Raw genomic sequence first — 20,104 nt, forward strand, 5'->3', positions numbered from 1 at the left:
AATGAAATTTCCGAAAGAGACATTTCTTGACCAAAAGAAAGCAAAAATATATCATCTTGTTTAAATGCAATCATAAATCCGAAGCTAAATACATTCATCAAGGAGTTTAAAGATACAAGATAACCCCTAAAATATTCCACAGCCGCACTCCCCACAAAGATTTGGCAATTAAGCGCAAGTTCAAAAGAACTCCCCCCCATTAAATGTCATTCCCGAAAGAACAACAAGAGCGACCTTAATTTCGAAAGAAAAGAAGGATTTATTTGGACATAACAAATCGCATACAAGTATGAATTTGAATCCAAAATACTCAATTAAATTAACCACAAGAGAACCCATGATTAATTTAATCGAAAATGCTCAAACATAAGTGAACTTATGGAGACTCAAAAATATACAATTAGATTATTCACAAGAGAACCCATAATTAATCTAATTGAAATACACAACCAAACTAATCATAAAAGTAATCAATTTAATTGGTCATGCTCGACATAAGAAAACTTACGGAGCAACAACTAAATAACCAAACAAGATGATTAATTTAGTTGAAAATGCTCGACATAAAGTACCTCACGGAACAACAACATAGCTAATCAAAAATAGTCAACTTGGTTGTTTAATGCTCAACGTCAGACACTATACGGAGCCTCACAGTAATACATAAAATATGGATCAGGGAAGATCAATTACTGCGGAATACACAAGGATTCATTCTATTTTCCATCACTATTCCTACAACGACATTCAATAGACATAATCCTTGAAAACAAAAATTTTTAACCCATCTTCCATCAATAATTGACAATATAGGCTTAATTTTTGTATTTGTCAAAAGTCCATTCATTCTTTTATCAACATGTGAATATCGACATACGAAAGACTTTAATTTTAACAAGATATGGGATAGTCAAGTTCACGGACGTAAACACACAAATCCCATAAACAATTGCAATATATAAAACCATAAAGATTAATACTGCAAAAATCATCTTCCAAACAAATTTAGAATTTAAACCAATAAATCTAAAAACATGAAGATGAAAACGTTGGACATAGCTATGTGTAATCACAATATTGGCTATTCCAAACTCTAGTTATTCTTCTAATAAAAACAAGAAAATAGAAGATTTACTAGGAAAATAGAAAGAGAATCAAAGTTCGTTGAGAACCTCATATCTTTCAATGAATCCATCAAAGAAGGTATCACTGATTTCCTTTATTCTCTTGACTGTAGACAAACCATGTTCATTAGTTAGAACAATAACTTTGCGATCAACAACCCGAGCAAGTTTTCTAGCCTTGATGCAGTCCATGATGAGCTTCTTTTGATACCGTATCTGAATATTCTGATTAGCAAGGATTCTGGCCTGACCAACCAAGAGTTGGTTTATTTGCAGTTGAAGATTTGCAAACTCGACCTTTGAATCATTTTGAACACGAATTAAATCCTTGACAGAATCATCAATCCAGGAGTTGTGATCCTTTCTTTCGAGCATCTTCTTTAGAACCAGCTATTGAATTGACTCACGTCCTTGAGCGTCTTCCTCCATATCAAGATGCACAATCTCTTGAGATTTTGCAGAGTTCTCCATATATTTTCTGTTAGGGATGGAGAGACATAATATAGAGTAATATATATGTGTATGTAAAAAGGAGAAGAAAACTCTTGTTTTTGGAAACCCTAAGAACTCTCAAGAGGATGACGCGGACGTTTGTAGACTGTTAACACAAAAACTCGCACAAAAACCTAAGCTGAAATAATATACAACATACTTGAGCATTTCTCAATAAATTTCCTTGCACCTCTCAAGTTAGAAACAAGGAAAAGAATACCTGGAGTCAGGTGGTAGAGTGGAAATTAATCCCACTATGATTATCGAGAAAGGAGTTGTATATATCATCTGACAGTTTGATCTTCGTGTTCTTTGCCTTTCTTCGGTTGTCTTTCATCCCAGAAGAGTAAGACACAGTGTGTTTATCATACCTGCCAGAAGGTTTTCTCTGAGGACTAAATCTAGGACCTCTTGCAACAGGTTCAAGAGGATCAGGATAGAGAGGGATCCGTTTTCTAGAATTAGATTTACCAGAAACAGTCTTATAAACACAGGGAATGTTTTTATCAGCAACACGAGAAATTCTACCACTAGAACGTACTTGAACCCTGTGATGATTAAGTTTATAAGGTTTCTGGTTTTTTGTGGATAAGCAGTTCACTGCAGTAGTCGATGGGATATTTGTTCCATTGACAGTGGAGAGAAGCAAATTATGAAGTTTAGAAATTTGTTTCCTTCTGGAAAAACAATGGATAGCATAGTGATTCTTTTTCCCATAGAATGTACAGGTTCGTGGAGAAGCAGCAATTATTGGCACCTGTTTTGACTTCATAGCCTTATGAGAAGATTGTAAGTTATGTAAACTTTTCTTGTCACAATCTTCTATTGGAGAAAGTTTTGTCATGTACTGTAATCCATGAGAATTAGTTTGTACATAAGAATTTCTCCTTAAGACAGAGTTTTCCTTTTCCAAGGATCTGCACTGTTCATCGGCTAGAGTAAGGGATGCTTCTAGTTTTTCTTTTTCGACACGAAGCCTGTTAAGCTCCGATGAATGCGTCTCGATCAAACATTTCTCTCTAATTGAGTCCTCATTAACAATATCCTAAAGAACACTAATCTTTTCAAGTTGTAGAGTAGTTTCTTGGAGAAGTTTTTCAATATTCTTAGAGAAGGACTCAATGATGCTATAGATTTCATGTTCTCGATCAAGAGACTTTTCAAATTCATCAATAAGATGATCATGATCCTGGAAATCAATGATCTCAGTGTGTTTTTTGATATTCTGGTGAGCTTCATTTCAGCTTTTTCCATAGTGCCCAATATCTCTTCAGAGAGAGATATGTCATCACAAGATGGAATAATCTTCTTACCTCGGGATTTGGAAGAATCAGCTAAGGAGTAATCCTTTGAGGTATTCCCAAGACATTTGGCATAGTTAAAAACTTTAGAAGACATATTGGTATGCGTAAATGTTAGAGATTCTGTCCTCAGACTCAGATTGCCACAAACACAGACTTATAAGGTCTTTTAAGCGTGTTTGCCTGCTCTGATACCAATTGAAAAAGCGGGGGTACAACAACCACACCCAATATTTTCTTAGCAATCTGTATGGACAAACTCCAATATACTTTTTAGAGAATCAACTAGACAGTCAGACTCAATCTAGATAAAAGTATATCAAAGAATTTATATCTCAATCTCTCGATTCGATATATACTCAAGCAAATAGAAATCTGCGAGTCTTTATCAAATACTAGAGAGATAACTTGGATGGTACCAAAGACCAATATCTAAGTGTCAATCAATTTAAATCAACAACCAAAAGGTCGGATATTCTAATTGATTGAACAACGCATAACCTGTGATATTTCAATTAACACAGACACCAGAATTTTGTTAACGAGGAAACCGCAAATGCAGAAAAACCCCGGGACCTAGTCCAGATTGAACACACGATGTATTAAGCCGCTACAAACACTAGCCTACTCCAAACTAACTTCATTCTGGACTGTAGTTGAAACCCAATCAATCTCACACTGATTCAAGGTACAATTATGCTCCTACGCCTCTGATCCCAGCAGGATGCTACGTACTTGATTCCCTTAGATGATCTCATCCACAACTAAGAGTTGCTACGACCCAAAGTCGAAGACTTTAATAAACAAATTTGTATCACACATAAAAGTCTACGGTAATAGATAAATCCGTCTCTCACGAATATACCTACGAGTTTTGTTCCGTCTTTTGATAAATCAAGGTGAACAGGAACCAATTGATAAACCAGACTTATATTCCCGGAGAACATCCTAGTATTATCAATCACCTCACAATAATCTTAATCGACGCAGCAAAAAAGATATTGTGGAATCACAAACGATGAGACGAAGTGTTTGTGATTACTTTTCTATCTTGCCTATCGGAGATATAAATCTCAAGCCAATTATTACAATTGTACTTGTAACGATAGAAACAACAAGATCAGACCACACAACTACAAGAAAAGTAGTATCGGTCTGGCTTCACTATCCCAATGAAGTCTTTAAGTCGTTAACCTGGTCTAGAAGAAGAAACCAAAGGTTAAAGGAGAATCGACTCTAGCTTAGCACAACTAGTATCATAGTAAGGTGTGGGGATTAGGTTTCCAAGTTGCTAGAGTTCTCCCTTATATAGTCTTTCAAATCAAGGTTTGCAATCAATGTTAGCTTGGTAACAAAGCAATCAATATTCACCGTTAGATGAAAACCTGATTAGATTCAAGCTAATATTTCTCAACCGTTAGATCGAAAACTAAGCTTGTTACACACAAATGAAATGTTCAATTTTGGGTTTATGTAGTCGTTCCCAAACATTAACATTTGTTGGTTAAACAATAGTTAACCAAACGGTTAGCCATATGATCACTTTCATATCCACCATATTCTTCTTCACCATAACTAGTCCAAATGACTCAAATGAACTAGTTAGAGAGTTTTTCAATTGTTTAGATCTTATGTAACTACACAAGACACAATCGAAGCAAAAACAGTTTGATTCACTCAAATCGGTTCATGAACTTTATAGCCATGGTTTGCAAAAGCATTCCTTAGTTTATATAAACATGAGTTCAAGAAAAACCGATTTTAGATATAACCTACTCAAGTTCGCGGACTGGGTTCGTGGACTTAATCTCACGGAAGGAGTTCACAAACTCCAGCAGAAATTCTCGGGTCGAGAACTTCCGCCTGTTTGCGGACTTGGCTCACGCCACATTCCGTTTCTCTTGATCAACAAAGTTCGCAAACTTTGGTTCAAGGAACAAGGACTTATACATATATGTGTTTCCACAACAATGCTTATATCCTACCAATGGTTATATAATCTAAACTCTCATTTCAATCATTGAAACATTCTCAGAGGACGTTATACAGTCGTTATTCACAGACCATTTTTTGTCAGAGCAATTTCCAAAGTGATTGAAACATAACATGACATTCGTCACTAGGTAAAGATGAATTTGGCTAAAGCAAAAGCTTACCAACACATATTTCGAGAAATAGATAGGCGAGTTAAACTCGGCTCGAAATAGCAAATGTGTATAATGAAAGTCTATAATCAACACGACTTTTGTCTCAAGAGTAGGAGATAGAGTAGATAGACTTTTGAGTGACAAATAAGTTCAAGTCTCCACATACCTTTTAGTCGATGAATATCCACTAGTTCCTTGAGTAGTCCTTCGTCTTGAATGATGATTTCCATGGAGTCTTGAGCTCAACTACACTTTCTATCCTAGTACGAGACCTTTAGCTATATAAGCTAGAAATCAAGACTTATAGTTTTGATCACTAACATTGACAAACATGCTTGAGATATCAACACATGCGAGTTCGACCGAGCTCTAACAGTGGTGCCTTACAATCCTTGGGTTCTTCAGAAATATGATACCACATCAATGTAGAAGTTTGTTCTAGTGTCCAAAGTGTGAAGTATATTTACAAGTACGTCTACAAGGGTCCTGATTGTATTTCCTTTAGAGTGCGGCAAGAATATGAGAATGATGAGGTAGCATGTTATATCAACGCATGATGGGTGTGTGCTCAAGAGGAAATGTGGATAATATACAAGTTTGCAATGAACAAGATGTGTCTATCAATTCAACGATTTCAGTTCCATCTCCTTAAAAAAAATAGTGTCATGTTATACGAGCATCAAATTGAGATTTGGCAAATGAAAGGAATTCCAAAATAATGTTGGCTGAGTATATTGTGAGAAATGCATGTGATCCTATGTCTAGGAAATTGTTGTATCAGGAGTTTCCTGAACATTACAGATAGGATAAGGCATCCATGAAATGTCAGAGAAGAAAAAAAAAACAGAGATTTATTGGTAGAGTATATTTAGTACCCCCAATTGCAGCTGAAAGTTTTTTCTAAGGCTCATACTTATGCATGTTAGGGGTGCCACTTCATACGAAGATTTAAATATATCAAAAATAAAATAATGCATCCGAGGCACGGGGATTGTTGGAGAATGATAACAGTGTAAGGGCATATATGGCCGAAGCAACAACAAATAAGATGTCATCTGCTTTGAGAACTCTTTTTGGTAGCATATTGGTTTTTTGCAACTCAGTGGACACTAGAAAGCTATGGGAGGATTTCTTCAATGACATGGTTGTATATTATTCAAGTTTAAGTGATACAAGCTCTGCATACTTATCAGATCGTCTTCTTAGAGAGCTCTGTCAAATGTTTCATCAACATGATCAAAGTCTAAAAGATTATGATCTTCCAGCAATTGTAGGCATATTGGATGTTAATTTACTGGTGTATGATTTGATCAAGGAAGAGGTATCCATCACGGTTTCTGAAGAAGATATGTTAAATATGAACAAGTTGAATGAAGATCATTCCAAGGCTTATGATGCAATTGGGGTTCCGTCAGAAGAAAAGAAAGCAGAATCTTCTTTGTGGATGGTCCAGGAGGTATCGAGAATTTTTCTCTATCGTGCTATTTTGTATAATGTTAGAAGAAATGGTGGCATTGCCATAGCAAAAGCTACGTCTGGAGTTGCAGCTACTATGTTACTTGGTGAAAAACTGCACACTCAAGATTCAAGTTTCCATTTACCCCAGCAACAAATCTACATGTAACATTGCTAAAAATGACAAGTTGGTTAATCTTCTCTGTCAATCTACTGTGATTATGTGGGATGAAGCTACCATGGCACATTGGTTTTCAGTCGAGGCATTCGATAAGACTATAAGAGATATAACGGGTATCGAGAATCCGTTTGGTAGTAAGATTGTTATTATGGAAGATCATTTCCGGAAGGTTCTGCCAGTTGTACCAAAAGCTTCTAGGGGCCAAATTGGTTGATTCGTGTCTTACAAGGTCACCTCTGTGGAGAATTATGAGAGGTCCTTCATCTTACCAGGTCACCTATGTGGAGAAGGATGTGCATGCAGTGGGCGATACGTATTATTCTTATTTTCTGATGCGAGTTGGTGATGGAAATGAACCTTATTCAAAAAATGACATGACAAATATTCCAGATGATATGGTGATACCCTAGACTGGTGAAGATTCAGTGTCCCAACTAATAAATGCTACCTTTCCCGACTTGGCAGATAATTCTGAGGATTAAGATTACTTGCTTTACAAGGAACTGATAACACCACTGCATGAGCATGTCGAGAAGTTAAATGATACAGTGGTTAGCATGTTTCCCAGAGAAGAGAAGAGCATACATATCATTCATTTGATTCTTTGGAAGATGATTTTCACAACCTCTGTCTTCAGGAACACTTGAACGGAACATCCCCAGGTTATTTACCTCCTCAAATATTGAAACTGAAGCTAGGAAAACCCATTATGTTACTAAGGAATGTTGATACCACGAACGACTTATGCAATAGTACTAGGCTTATGATAAAGAAGTTATTTCCAAATTGTATCGATGCGGTGACCCTCAGTGGGAATTCAACGGGTAAAAGAGTTTTCCTCCATAGGATGCCAATGCGCCCGCCAAAGAATCTTGAGTTTCCCTATAGATGATTCACAAGCATTTCCCGGTACGTATGTGCTTTGCATGCACCATCAACAAATCACAAAGATAAGAAATTGAAAATACCAGTTATTATTTACCCGAGCATGTCTTCAGTCATGTACAATTGTATGTTGGGCTTTCAAGGGGTGTTTCCAGCATGAATGCTAAGGTGTTAATCAAGAAAGGAGGTGTTGCTGATAAAGTTGGAACGTTCACCAAGAACGTTGTGTACAAGGAAGTTCTTACGTTTTCATAGGTAAACAAAACTAAATATTGTAATATCTTAGGGTTTGTTTTATGTTTAATGATTTTTTCTTTTCCTCTATTGATTTAGTTCTGGTTTCATCTTATATTTTAGTATCTATGTATATGAAATTTTCACTGAAATCTAAGTCACATCTATTCTAATCGATTGAAAGAAATAGAATTGTGAAACAATAATTTGTATTTTGAAGGCGGATTTTTTCGCCTTAGTGTTTTCGTTTGTTTCTCCCTATGTAACGAAACGACAAGTCGTCAGGCGCATCACACATGCATCTTTGCTAGTAATTATAGAGAGGAGCGGATTTTCGCCCGTCACAAAAGTTAGCCTAACCTTGATATATATATTTAACCTCCAACGTTATCAACTTGAAACAACTCATGTGCTTTCAAAAGTATGAACACACATTACATCGATCTTCTTCTTTGCCAATACTAGTCAATTTACGAAGATACAAATTTTGGGTTATGAGACAAAATTTGGATTATGAAACAAATTTGGGTCACAATGCATATTTTAGGGTCAAGATGTAAGTTTTAGGACACAGAGAAGATTTTAGATTACTAGATAGAGTTTGGGCTACGAGACAGGTTACAAATAGCCACCATATTTTGGGTCGCGTAAAAAGCTTCGGATCATTGTGATCGATTTATCTCTGTGAAGCACTGATACAAACACCTGACATGGATACGACATGATATGGACATGGAGACACTACAATTTCTCCAAAAATTAGGGCGCATACACGTTTTAAACTAGTGGTATTTTCAATTATGCATTATGAACTTGACTTCTCGATAAAACTAATAAAGTGTTGATCAACAAAAATTTGTGAATAAATAAGCATATATAATAATGTAATAACCTACATATGAAATTGTGTGTGATATATGCATGTGATCATTATGATGTCACTGATATGTCCAAGACGGATAATTCCGGATGTCAGACGCAGACACTAAAACGAAATAAAATGTCATTTTTACATAATATATTTTTGTTCATGAGACAAAATTAAGGTCATAGAAGGAATTTAAGGTCCCGCTACATTATTAAATAACCAATTATGCACCACGATATATATATGCATGTTTTGGGCAATAACTAATGAGATAAATGTGTTGTTTTAGTACATTTTGTCAAACAAATTTCAAGTCACAATAACACATTTTGAGTCATAATCTTGATTTTGGATAATTGTGATATATTTTCAAGTCAGTAACGCATTTCAGGATACCAGTCCTCACAATCTTACTAAAAGATAATGCATTTCAAGATCCCAAACCTTACCATCTACCAGTTTTAATTTAGATCGTTAATTCTTTACAGTTAAATTTCAAAGTGATTGAAAATGGTGTTATACATTTTGGATTGTCCCCATTTTTAATGTGAATATAGTTTTTTGTATAATATATATATAGATAAAGTACTAGGTTTGTGATAAAAGGTTTGGAGTTTATTGGTTGCTGCGATACTTTGGTGTACTTGGAAGGGAAGGAATTCCCATATTTTCTCCGGCAAGGTGCAGAATTCTGAGCATGTTCTTCATATAGTCAAGTACACCTTATTTATGCTGGATTTTGTTATCAAGGATATTGAAGATGTTTCGTTCGAGTCTGTCTATCCGATTGGTACAATGTGTTTCTATCCTCCTAAGCTTCTCTGGGTTTTTTTAGCTTCACTTTTTATTTCTGAGTCTCATCTTTTATTCCTTTCTACTCTTTTTCGGGGTAGTTCAATTATTTTACACCTCTTTTTTTCAGATTTGTGAAATTTCTTATTTATCGATCAATTTTTTTTTACTAGCTTCTAACTTTATAGTTTGGATTTTATAAGTAAATTGGTGTTCACATTTTTCTCATAGATAAAATACTTAACGATCTATATTAATTTAATTATAAAATAGGTCACTTAATAGTGAGACGGAGGAAGTACTATTTTAATAGAAATTTATCGACTTATTTCTATTTTAGCCTCGATGTACAAAAGAGATTTAAAAAATAAAAACCTCATGTAACATTTACTTGTCAAAACAATTAAATCGTTTCTCCAAAGTCACATAGTTTTTTTTATTTTTTCTATAAATTATTGGTATTATTGGGTAAAGAGATTATTACATTAACTAGTAACAAATAAAATTATTTTTCCTATCTAAAGTCATACATCGGACTTATCTTTCTCCGCGATATTTCACTCTTTCAAATAACTTTGATTTGGATACAAAATAGAACCGTTGAAAATGAGAAAACAGAATAGTGTAGTCTTCGATATACTTGACTGTTTTAGTAAATTAGAGAACCGTAAATTGTCGGCGAATCACTCCAAAATTATAACATTAATTAACAATGTCACTCTAAGTGCGTTTCAAATGAGTAACACCTAGTCTAATATGGTTAATTAATGGATTTTGGCTACATTAAGTTTTTTAACTTTTTGTAACAAGTACTTATATCCATTAATGATTTTCAGATTCATTTTTAACTTTTTCATCAATAAGTACTTATTAATTAAGACCCTTAATTAAACTAGCTAAAAATCTCTCTTTTGTCAGCTCTGCTTTTCAGACATTCTCAGTTCTACCCACAATATTCTCTCTTTCTCTCTCTCCCACTCTCTTCAATTCAATCATGGAGGAATGAATTCATACTGCATTTTCTCATCAATGATTTGCTTTCATCTTCTTCTCATCAACACCACCTATCTTTGGTAAGTAATGATTTTGGTAATTTTGTTAGTTGAGAAAAATTAGACTTTCGAATGATTCACTGGAAAAAAGTTAAAATTGTTGTTTCAGCTTAAATTCTTAGCTTAAAGCTGATAACTTGATCTTAAAATGTAACTCGTATTTTAGATCTATCTAATGTCATATATTTTGTTTCTTTCTATATATGTGTGATTATAAGTTGTTTTTATGAGTGCATTTTAGTAGGGGGCATTGGCCCTCCCAATGACCTTAATCAGCTCCTTGATATTATTTAGAAACTGTGATTAAAATGAATTTTTGTTTTCAAATGAAGAGGCTTGTCAGTGGAACTTTTTTGGAAGCATTGGGGGTGAGAACCACATAGAGGGATAGTGTTATCTCATCCTACTTCAGCCATGGTTCTTGGGTTAAGGACAAAACACAAGAAAGGCTCTTCAGTTCAAGTTGGTTACCAAATTCATATCCAAGAAATTAAACCTTGGCCTCCGTCACAGTCTTTGAAATCGGTTCGTTCTGTTATACTTCAATGGGAAAATGGTGATCGGGATTCGGGTTCAATTAACCCAGTTGTACCTTCGGTTGGGTCCGGTGTTGGTGATGGGAAAATTGAATTCAATGAGTCTTTTAGGCTTACTGTAATGCTATCTAGAGATGCATCGGTTAAAGGTAGAAATGCTGAGATTTATATGAAGAATTGCATAGAGTTTAATCTATACGAGCCTAGGAGGGATAAGACGGTGAAAGGTCAGCTTCTTGGAACAGTCGTGATAGATTTGGCGGAGTACGGGCCTATCAGTGAAACCATAATTGTAACTGCTCCAATGAACTGCAAGAGAAGCTTTAAGAATACTGTTCAACCTGTTTTGTCTATTAAGATTCAGCCGTTTGAGAAGCATATTTCCAGCTCTTCTTCAAGGGAGAGCTTGTTTAGAGAAGCGTCCCTGGACACGGATGCCAAAGGATCTGTTTCCGCATTGATGAACGGAGAGTATGCAGAAGAAGCTGAGATTGCTTCATTTAGTGATGCTGATGCTTCATCACAATCTTCTATTACCAACTCCTCATCAGCTTTTGAAGCTACCGGGAGTTCGTCGCCACAAAATGAAGAGGTATATATGCTTGTCCCTGTTCTTTGATTGATCCTGTCAAAATAATTTGTTTCAATAAACTCAAATCACGCAATATTGGTTAAATTTAGGAAAGGCCTATAGTCGTAGACTCATTGCATTTTCCGTCGAGAATGACCCCCAACTTTTTACTAGCATAATGACACATTGAGGTTGAACCCACTGTTTGATGACCCCAACTCAAAAGTAAGGGAAATTTCTGGAGAGATAGGTTTTTGGGTTTGATATTTGAGGTTTCCCCAGAGAGGACATTTGAATGCTGGGATTTCTTTCTCTCTGCAGTCTGCTTGTGTGCTACTGTGGCATTTGTTTCAAGTCTTAGCAATACAACTTATGCCTAACTTTGGCAGTTTGGCTGCCTGGATGTCTTGATTGTCCGTTTACATTCAATTTCAGAATGCGGTAGAATCTGTCAAGGATGCCAAAGGAACAAGTAGCCACAATCCCAGCTCATCTCTGGAACAGGTGGCAGTGAAGTCAGGAGACGAACCTGTAATTGCAGCAGGCAAACATTTCAATGGGAGTTCATCTCCTTCACCATCAATAGAGTTATCTTCTGAAGTAAGGAGTCCAGATAATGACCAGGCATCAATGTCTAACTTCCACAACAGAAACTCAACATCAATCATAAGAAAAAATGTTAACCACAGTGATCAATCTTCTTCTTCATCCTTAGCTAATGTAGGTGTAGAGGAGGAAAAAGATAACTCTGTACCCATGAGTCCAGCACCTGAGATTCGTGACAGGATTGTCAATGGCAGAAGCAATATCCAAGTAAGAGCCCAACCTATGGACGAAAATAACTTCGAAAATCTTCTACCTGAAGCTGCAGCTCCAGATACAAATCACCAGGTTGTTGACTCTCATCAGGTTATAAGGAAAAAACGGGATGAGAATGATCAGAGACTATCAGCTGATAATGGACATAATACCACACTAAATGAAATTTCGAATGGGTTTTCACCAGATGCTATTAGATCATCAGGGATTAGTACGAGTGATATACCTCCATTTAGCATCAGGAGAGGTCTCAGAGTGGGTTATACCCCAACTACCACTAGGCTGAGGTATGCGAAGTCTGTAAGGTCACCGTCAGACTCCCCTAAGAGCAATGGGTTTGTCGGTGATAGTCAGTCAACCGGAGAAGTCAAAACACTGGAGATTCCAGATAAAGCGCGTGAGGGTACCTTAAGCTTCACAAGGGATGAAGGAAAAGACACTACTATCGTGCCAAGAGAAGCAAGAACCAATTCATCTGATAGCATAATTCAGCAACTCAAGCACAGAATAAAGAAGCTCCAGGGGGAGCTGAGAGAAACTGCTGCAATGGAGCTTTCCCTATATTCAGTTGTTGCTGAGCATGGGAGTTCTGTAAACAAAGTCCACGCTCCTGCTAGGCGCCTATCTAGGCTCTATTTACATGCTTCAAAAAATCCATCACAAGTAAGCAGAGCAAGTGTGGCTAAGAGTATAGTTTCGGGATTACTTTTGGTCGCAAAAGCTTGTGGGAATGATGTCCCAAGGTATATATAGATCCACCCATTGCAGCATACGCTTTTTGGCCTATTAATTTCAAAATTTTTGACTCCTAAAAGGTTGTCCTTGTGTCGTGAATTTTTTTTTTTTATCTGGTTGTGTTTCTAATTTTTTCTGCCTTCAAAATGCAGGTTAACTTTCTGGTTGTCAAATTCAGTTGTTTTGAGAGGGATTATTAGCTTGACTCTTGAGGATTCCCAGCTACCAGTTTCTGCAGGACCACATGTTGAAACCAATGACGTTGTGAATGGAAACTCCAATAGATCCTCGTTGAAATGGAAGAAATCTCCTTCTATGAAGAAGGAAAATAATCTTGGTTCTTCTGATGACTGGGAGGACTCGTGCACGTTTACAACCGCATTAGAAAAGATCGAAACCTGGATCTTTTCTCGGATAGTGGAATCTATTTGGTGGCAGGTATGGTAGTCTTGTTTGCGCATCTCTGAACTTGTTTTCAATATCCCTTATTTGATGCATAACATTTAGCTAAAATGTAAACAACTAAAATCTTATAGCTTCGTGGTGTTTGTTTTTACCCGCCCTCCAGACCTTGACTCCATATATGCAGCCTGCTCCTGGGAAGTCACGTGAAAGGAGGCAATCTAGTTTTTCCACGCAAGAGCAGGTAAACTTTTCTTTAGATCTCTGGAAGAAAGCCTTCAAAGACGCCCGTGAAAGGCTTTGTCCAGTCCGAGCTTCAGGGCATGAGTGTGGTTGCTTACCTCTGCTGGCTAGATTGGTAAGTTTTGTCGACTTGCATCCCGAGTTATGCTCCATGGACATACACATGTGTATCTACTTTGGTGTTAGTGATTGACCCAATAACTCATTATCTGCACTTACTGATACCTTGCTTAAGACATGCAGGTAATGGAGCAATCTGTTGCCAGATTAGACGTGGCTATGTTTAATGCAATTCTTCGTGAATCAGTTGACGAGGTTCCAATGGATCCTGTATCTGACCCAATAAGTGATTTAGATGTACTTCCTATTCCAGCTGGAAAATCAAGTTTTGGTGCTGGTGCTCAACTGAAAAATGCTGTAAGCTATAACTTCATCTTTTATATCACCCATTTGCTTTCTGTATTCATTATATCATCAGACATTGGTAACCTATGTTTACGCTCTTGCTTTCTGTTCATTGAGACTCCAGATTGGGAACTGGTCCAGATGGCTTTCTGATCTATTTGGGTTAGATGATGATGATCACCACCATGATGACGATGAAAGTGACTTTGATAGCAGAGAAGAATCTGAGAAATCTTTTCGTCTTCTTAATGCATTCAGCAATCTGATGATGCTCCCAAAGGATATGCTCATGGATAGGGCCATCAGAAGAGAGGTATACCAAGAAAATCCCAAAGCAATTTATTTTTTTCCTCATTTGGTTTGTGCACGGTCATGCTTAGTTGCATCAATAACATTCGGATTTTGATTGTAACTTTGTAAGGTATGTTCAACATTTGATGCTCCAATGATCAGGAGGATTCTTCAAAACTTTGTTCCCGACGAGTTTTGTCCTGAGCCAGTTCCAAATGATGTGTTTGACACACTAAACGCTGAGGTTAGTTCAGCTGGAAAAGCCTATATATATCTGTTCTCCACTCGTTCCTCAAGATAAAGTCTACATTGCTCACTTTTGATAGCCCAAAAAAGAACCAGTTTCGTTGTACAGCTTTATTTATCAATCATGTCTGATCCCTTGGCTCATGAAAATTCTGAATTAGTCTGTACGCTCTAGATTTTTGATATTTTTGTTCTTGTTGTTGATTTCTTAGTGTCAGGAGGTTATCGAGTCCGAGGAAGAATTTATCGAAAACTTCCCCCTTAACGCCACTCCTACAACCTATCAGCCACCTTCAGCTGATTCTCTTGTGGATATCATAGGAGAAGTTGGAAAGGGAACCCAACTGAGAAGAAGTGGGTTGTCTGTAGTCCGAAAAGCTTACACAAGCGATGACGAGCTTGACGAACTTGATTCGCCTCTAAACTCAATTATATTTGAAAATTCACAGTCTTCTTCCGCACAAAAGTGGATGACTACAAGTGAATATGGGGTTCAGCAAGTCAGCAGGTACCAACTCCTTCGCGAGGTTTGGAAAGAAGCAGATTAAGTTGTAGTATACAATATGCATTATGTGTAACTATGTATTTTCTGTTCAACTAGTAGTAAATACAAAAATAAACGTGTAACTCGCACTGTACTTATTTTTGTGGGTCTTGTAAATTTTGGTTCCTTTCTTGAGTTGAAACTGACAGCAGTAATTGCGATTAGGTTCCTCTGATCAAGTGCTTCAAAAAAAAAAAAAAAAAACCTAATCAAGAACAAATTGCTGCAAAACCTAATAACAAATGGCTTCTCTTAATACCTAATAACAAGTGGCTTCTCTTAAATATAGCCCACACATTTATTAACCATAACCAAAAAGTATAAGTTAAAATGAATATCTAAACACGTCTTAATTTTTACTAACAATTAAACTTAAATTCTTCTTCTTACTCAAAATCAAAATAAACCCTAACTTCTCCTTTAATTATACTTCATCATATTTCAAATTAGTTATAATTATTCTTTTACAATTCTTTTTTTTTGATGTAAATTCTTTTACAATTCTCATATATACAATTAAAAACCTTAATTCTTACTTTTCCTAGAAACAAAATAAATCCTAATTCTTAACACTCTCTAAAATGATATTCTTTTTTCTTAGTCATAATAATAATAAAATCAATAGGTATGTATATTTTCACTGTTCCATTCAAAAATTTCCACAACAACATCAATCAAGCAGAAATTTAGGGTTTGATTCTTTTCCTAGGACCATTTTCCTAAAACTCCCTAAACACAATTTATAAAAGAAATTCTCTTTTTTTCTCAATGATGGTTGCACCGAATTTGATTGAGGATATTAATTATTTTTCAAAAACATTAATCATCTAATATATTTTACATAAACTTAATTATGGAAAATTAGATAAATTTTTTTTGTTGATTTAGAGATTTAATGATCATCTTAATATTTTGGGCTATGTATAATAATCATGTATAATTTTGTGGGCCATGTGTAATGATATTAAAGGTCTGTTTGGTTAGATAAAACACTTATTTTAAGTGAGTTATGGTTACAAGTTGGAGAAACTCTATGGTCTCTTGCTTATTGCATTTGGGGTTCTGTCGTACTGGTTTTGGTTATTTGGAAGAACAGAAGGGGTTAAGCTTTTAAGTGTTCTTTTGGAGATTGACATCATTATTTATAGGTGTAAACACCCTTAAATTGATACAAGGTTATGAGGAGACTAATCCCAATACACATTACAATTCTCTGAAAATCTCTGTCTCTCTCTAGAGGATAGCTCTCCTTTATAGGCAAAGCCTGATATGAAGGTACCGTACACATGTACCCTAATACCTTTTCCATCAAGACTTCTGTCATTAACCGTACACGTGTACTATTACAATGGGGTTTATTTAAGAAATTTCCAGTGCCACGTCCTCGTCAATGGTGGCTTCAGCTTGTCATCACCCGAAGCCCCTATTCTAGTGTCTTCGGCTCTTGCCGAATCCAGGTGCTTACATTAGTGTTAGAGCACTGCTCGGTCGAACTCGCAAGCGTTGCTATCTCAATCTTGTTTGTCAATGTTAGTGATCAAAACTATAAGTCTTGATTTCTAGTCTACTTATAGATGTCTCAGACTAGGACATAGATTGTGTAGTTGAGCATTAGACTTCACGACGTTCATCATTTGAAGACAAAGAACTATTAAGGCGAGCTTGTGGAACTTCATCAACAAAAGGTATGTGGAGACTGAAACTCATCTATCACTTGGAAAGTCTATTTCTACTCTATCTCCTATATTGAGACATAAGTCGTAGTGCTATATAGTTTTCAACTATGCACATTTGATATTTCGAGTTGAGTTTAACCCGCTTACATATTTCTCGAAATATGTGTTGGTAAGCTTTCGCTTCGACCAAGTTCATCTTATATTCTTGACGAAAGTCAAAAGATGATCATGTGAAAATTACCGAGTAACATCTTATATGGTTTGTGTGATACAATCATTTGGTGTAGACTTGGAATGTTTCGTAATGATTATTTCAATAACTTGAAAATTGCTTTGATGCTAATACTGTGTGAAAACGGCTATTGTCATCCTCTAAGAAAGTTTCAATGATTGAAATAAGAATTTAGAACACTTAACCATTATTGGATTGTGACATATTGTGTACTCTTGCACATATGTAATCCATGTCCGGGAACCACAATATGCGTACCTGTCGGTTTGAGAAATCCGGGAACCTAGGTATACCTACCCGTATGCGTACTGGCGTGAGGTTCGTGTCCGAATATTTCTTCTTGGGTTGGAAGTACGCGTACCCGTTTGCGTACTGGCGAAACCCAATCTTGGTCCGGGTATTTCAAGTATGCGTACCCGTTTGCATGCTTGAAGGTTAAAGTTCTAAAATCGGTTGTGTACATGAACATATACATTTATATAATAAGGAATGCAATCTTTGCAAACCGTGACTATAATGTTCGTGAATTGATTCAAATGAATCAAACCGATTTTACTTCAATTGTGTTCTTGTATAGTTATATGAGAATATATCAATTGAACAACTCTTTAACTAGTTTCATTTGAGTCATTTGAACTAGTTGTGGTTAAGATGAACAAGGTTGATATGAGAGTGTTCAGATGGCTAACTTCGGTTAACTATTGTTGAGCCAACTTGGTGTACACGTTTAGGTACAGTTACTCAAACCTAAATGAAGGTACATTTCATTTGTGTGTGACAAGCTAAGTTCAATCTAACGGTTGAAAGATATTAGCTTGGGTTTAATCAGGTTTTCATCTAACGGTGAATAATGAATGCTTTGTTACCAAGGTAACTTGAGTTCAGTCTTCCTCAAGGTACTATGTTTAACTATGTATTTTCTGTTCAACTAGTAGTAAATACACAAATAAACATGTAACTCGCTCTGTACTTATTTTTGTGGGTCTTGTAAATTTTGGTTCCTTTCTTGAGTTGAAACTGAGAGCAATAATTGCGATTATTTTCCTCTGATCAAGTGCTTCAAAAAAATAAAAATAAAAACCTAATCAAGAACAAATTGCTGCAAAACCTAATAACAAATACCTGCCTTCCCGCCCCATCCTGAATCAGATTATTACATAACCAGTTGGAGAAACTCTCTGGTCTCTTACTTACTGCATTTGGGTTCTCTCGTACTGGTTTTGGTTATTTGGAAGAACGGAAGGGGTTACGCTTTTAAGTGTTCTTTTGGAGATTGAACTAAGCACATACTTTTGATATCATATACAACACGTCCAGGAAAATAACTATCTACTGAACTGATGTTACCATCGTAAGTCTTTAGTTGCGAAGTAAACAAGTATATCACATTTCTGGTGACACTAGTTGCTACCGGTAATTGAGATTAAGAGTCTCAAGAATTCCGATAGAATTATAAACATCGTGTAATGTTATGGTTAACTGTTGGAAACAAAATACAAAACTATCTAGGACTTCATTTGGCTAGTGAATATGAATTATGGGTATGTGTACATCAACAACGAAGCTAACATGCAGGTGTATAATGCTGACAATCTTATGTGTCTCACGTGAAGCAGAAATAAAATAGTCCATTCACACCGTCAGAGAATAATTAAAAGAAGGTAATCCTAATTGAAAGATAGAATGGTAGATTACTTCCCTCAGTGATGGAGAAATCGTCGGGATAAGAGTTGTGAATGTTTAAAGAAACAGAAAAATAAATAAAAGAAAATAAGAAAAAACATGGGAAGTGAAAATTATGAAGAGTTGGAAGTGCAAATAAAAGTGGAAGGAAACAACAGAGAAGCTGAAGAAGAAGAGAATAATGCAACCCAATTATGCTAGTAATAATGATGGTATTTACGGTGTTACTTGTCCTCTAGTACAACTTGGTGCTACAAAAACTTTCTCTTCTGGTCACACTGCTGAAGGAGTCAGAAATACTCATCTCCACCTACCATAGCCGATTTGATGCAAACACAAGAAACTCTTGCCAAAACTCTGGCGGACATGACTGTTTGAGCATTGCTCGTACGAACTCATAACTGTTGATGTCTCAAGCTTGTTGTCAACTTTAATTGTCAAAACTGTAAGTGAAGAGTGAACCACCTGTATCTCAAGTTATATTCATCTTTCTATCTACGATACATTGTCGCGTAACTAATTAGACTATCGTAAGCATATCAGGAATTTCGAGTCGAGAACTAATTACCAAGTTAATGAACTTCTCGAAATATATGACTAAGCTTAAATGAACATTTGTTCATACTTGATGAATTTCGCTTAGAGACAATTCTATTGTTCGTAATCTAAATTATGATTCAAGATTATCATTCGAAAATAGCCTGGAACAGTGATATGTGTCATTGATGTTATTTGACAATGTTTCAAATTTATTTAGAGAGAAATATAGAATTACTGTAAATTCGGATATAAGACAGTACACATACCATAGAAGTTCTGTGAACTCCGGAACTCGGCTATGTTTTAACGGTATCCATACCAGTATTATACCGAAAAGTTCTGTGAACTCCGGAACTCGGTTATGTCTTAAGGTATACATACCGGTACACGTATCATGACATAACTGTTCACGAACAAGTTAAGTATATATACCCAGTACGCCTACTTACCATGTCAATTAAATTCATATGCACATAAAATTATTTCTCCGAGATAATTAGCGTTTGAATAATCTCTAAAAACACTATAGACATATTTGATCACATAAGTGTGACTCGAGTTAAGTCTTAAGTATTATATTAAAATGCTCAAGCTTATAATTCAGGTTGCTAGTTTCGAATAACCGTTCATGAGCGCGGTCTTTGTACACA

At 36.0% G+C, this 20,104-nt stretch overlaps 1 protein-coding gene across 1 annotated transcript; it reads left to right on the forward strand.

Annotated features, from left to right (window-relative positions):
• The first annotated feature begins 10,391 nt into the window (after positions 1 to 10,391).
• LOC113298089 lies at positions 10,392 to 15,494 on the forward strand. The gene is made up of 9 exons (XM_026546755.1): positions 10,392 to 10,552; positions 10,866 to 11,659; positions 12,074 to 13,200; positions 13,345 to 13,630; positions 13,761 to 13,952; positions 14,081 to 14,254; positions 14,367 to 14,555; positions 14,664 to 14,777; positions 14,992 to 15,494. Exons 2-9 carry the CDS (start codon positions 10,946 to 10,948, stop codon positions 15,325 to 15,327), a joined length of 3,132 nt encoding a protein of 1,043 aa, XP_026402540.1. The 5' UTR covers positions 10,392 to 10,552; positions 10,866 to 10,945; the 3' UTR covers positions 15,328 to 15,494.
• The last annotated feature ends 4,610 nt before the right edge of the window (positions 15,495 to 20,104 follow it).

This window comes from Papaver somniferum, chromosome 7 (assembly GCF_003573695.1).
Source record: "Papaver somniferum cultivar HN1 chromosome 7, ASM357369v1, whole genome shotgun sequence".
Taxonomy (NCBI): Eukaryota; Viridiplantae; Streptophyta; class Magnoliopsida; order Ranunculales; family Papaveraceae; genus Papaver; species Papaver somniferum.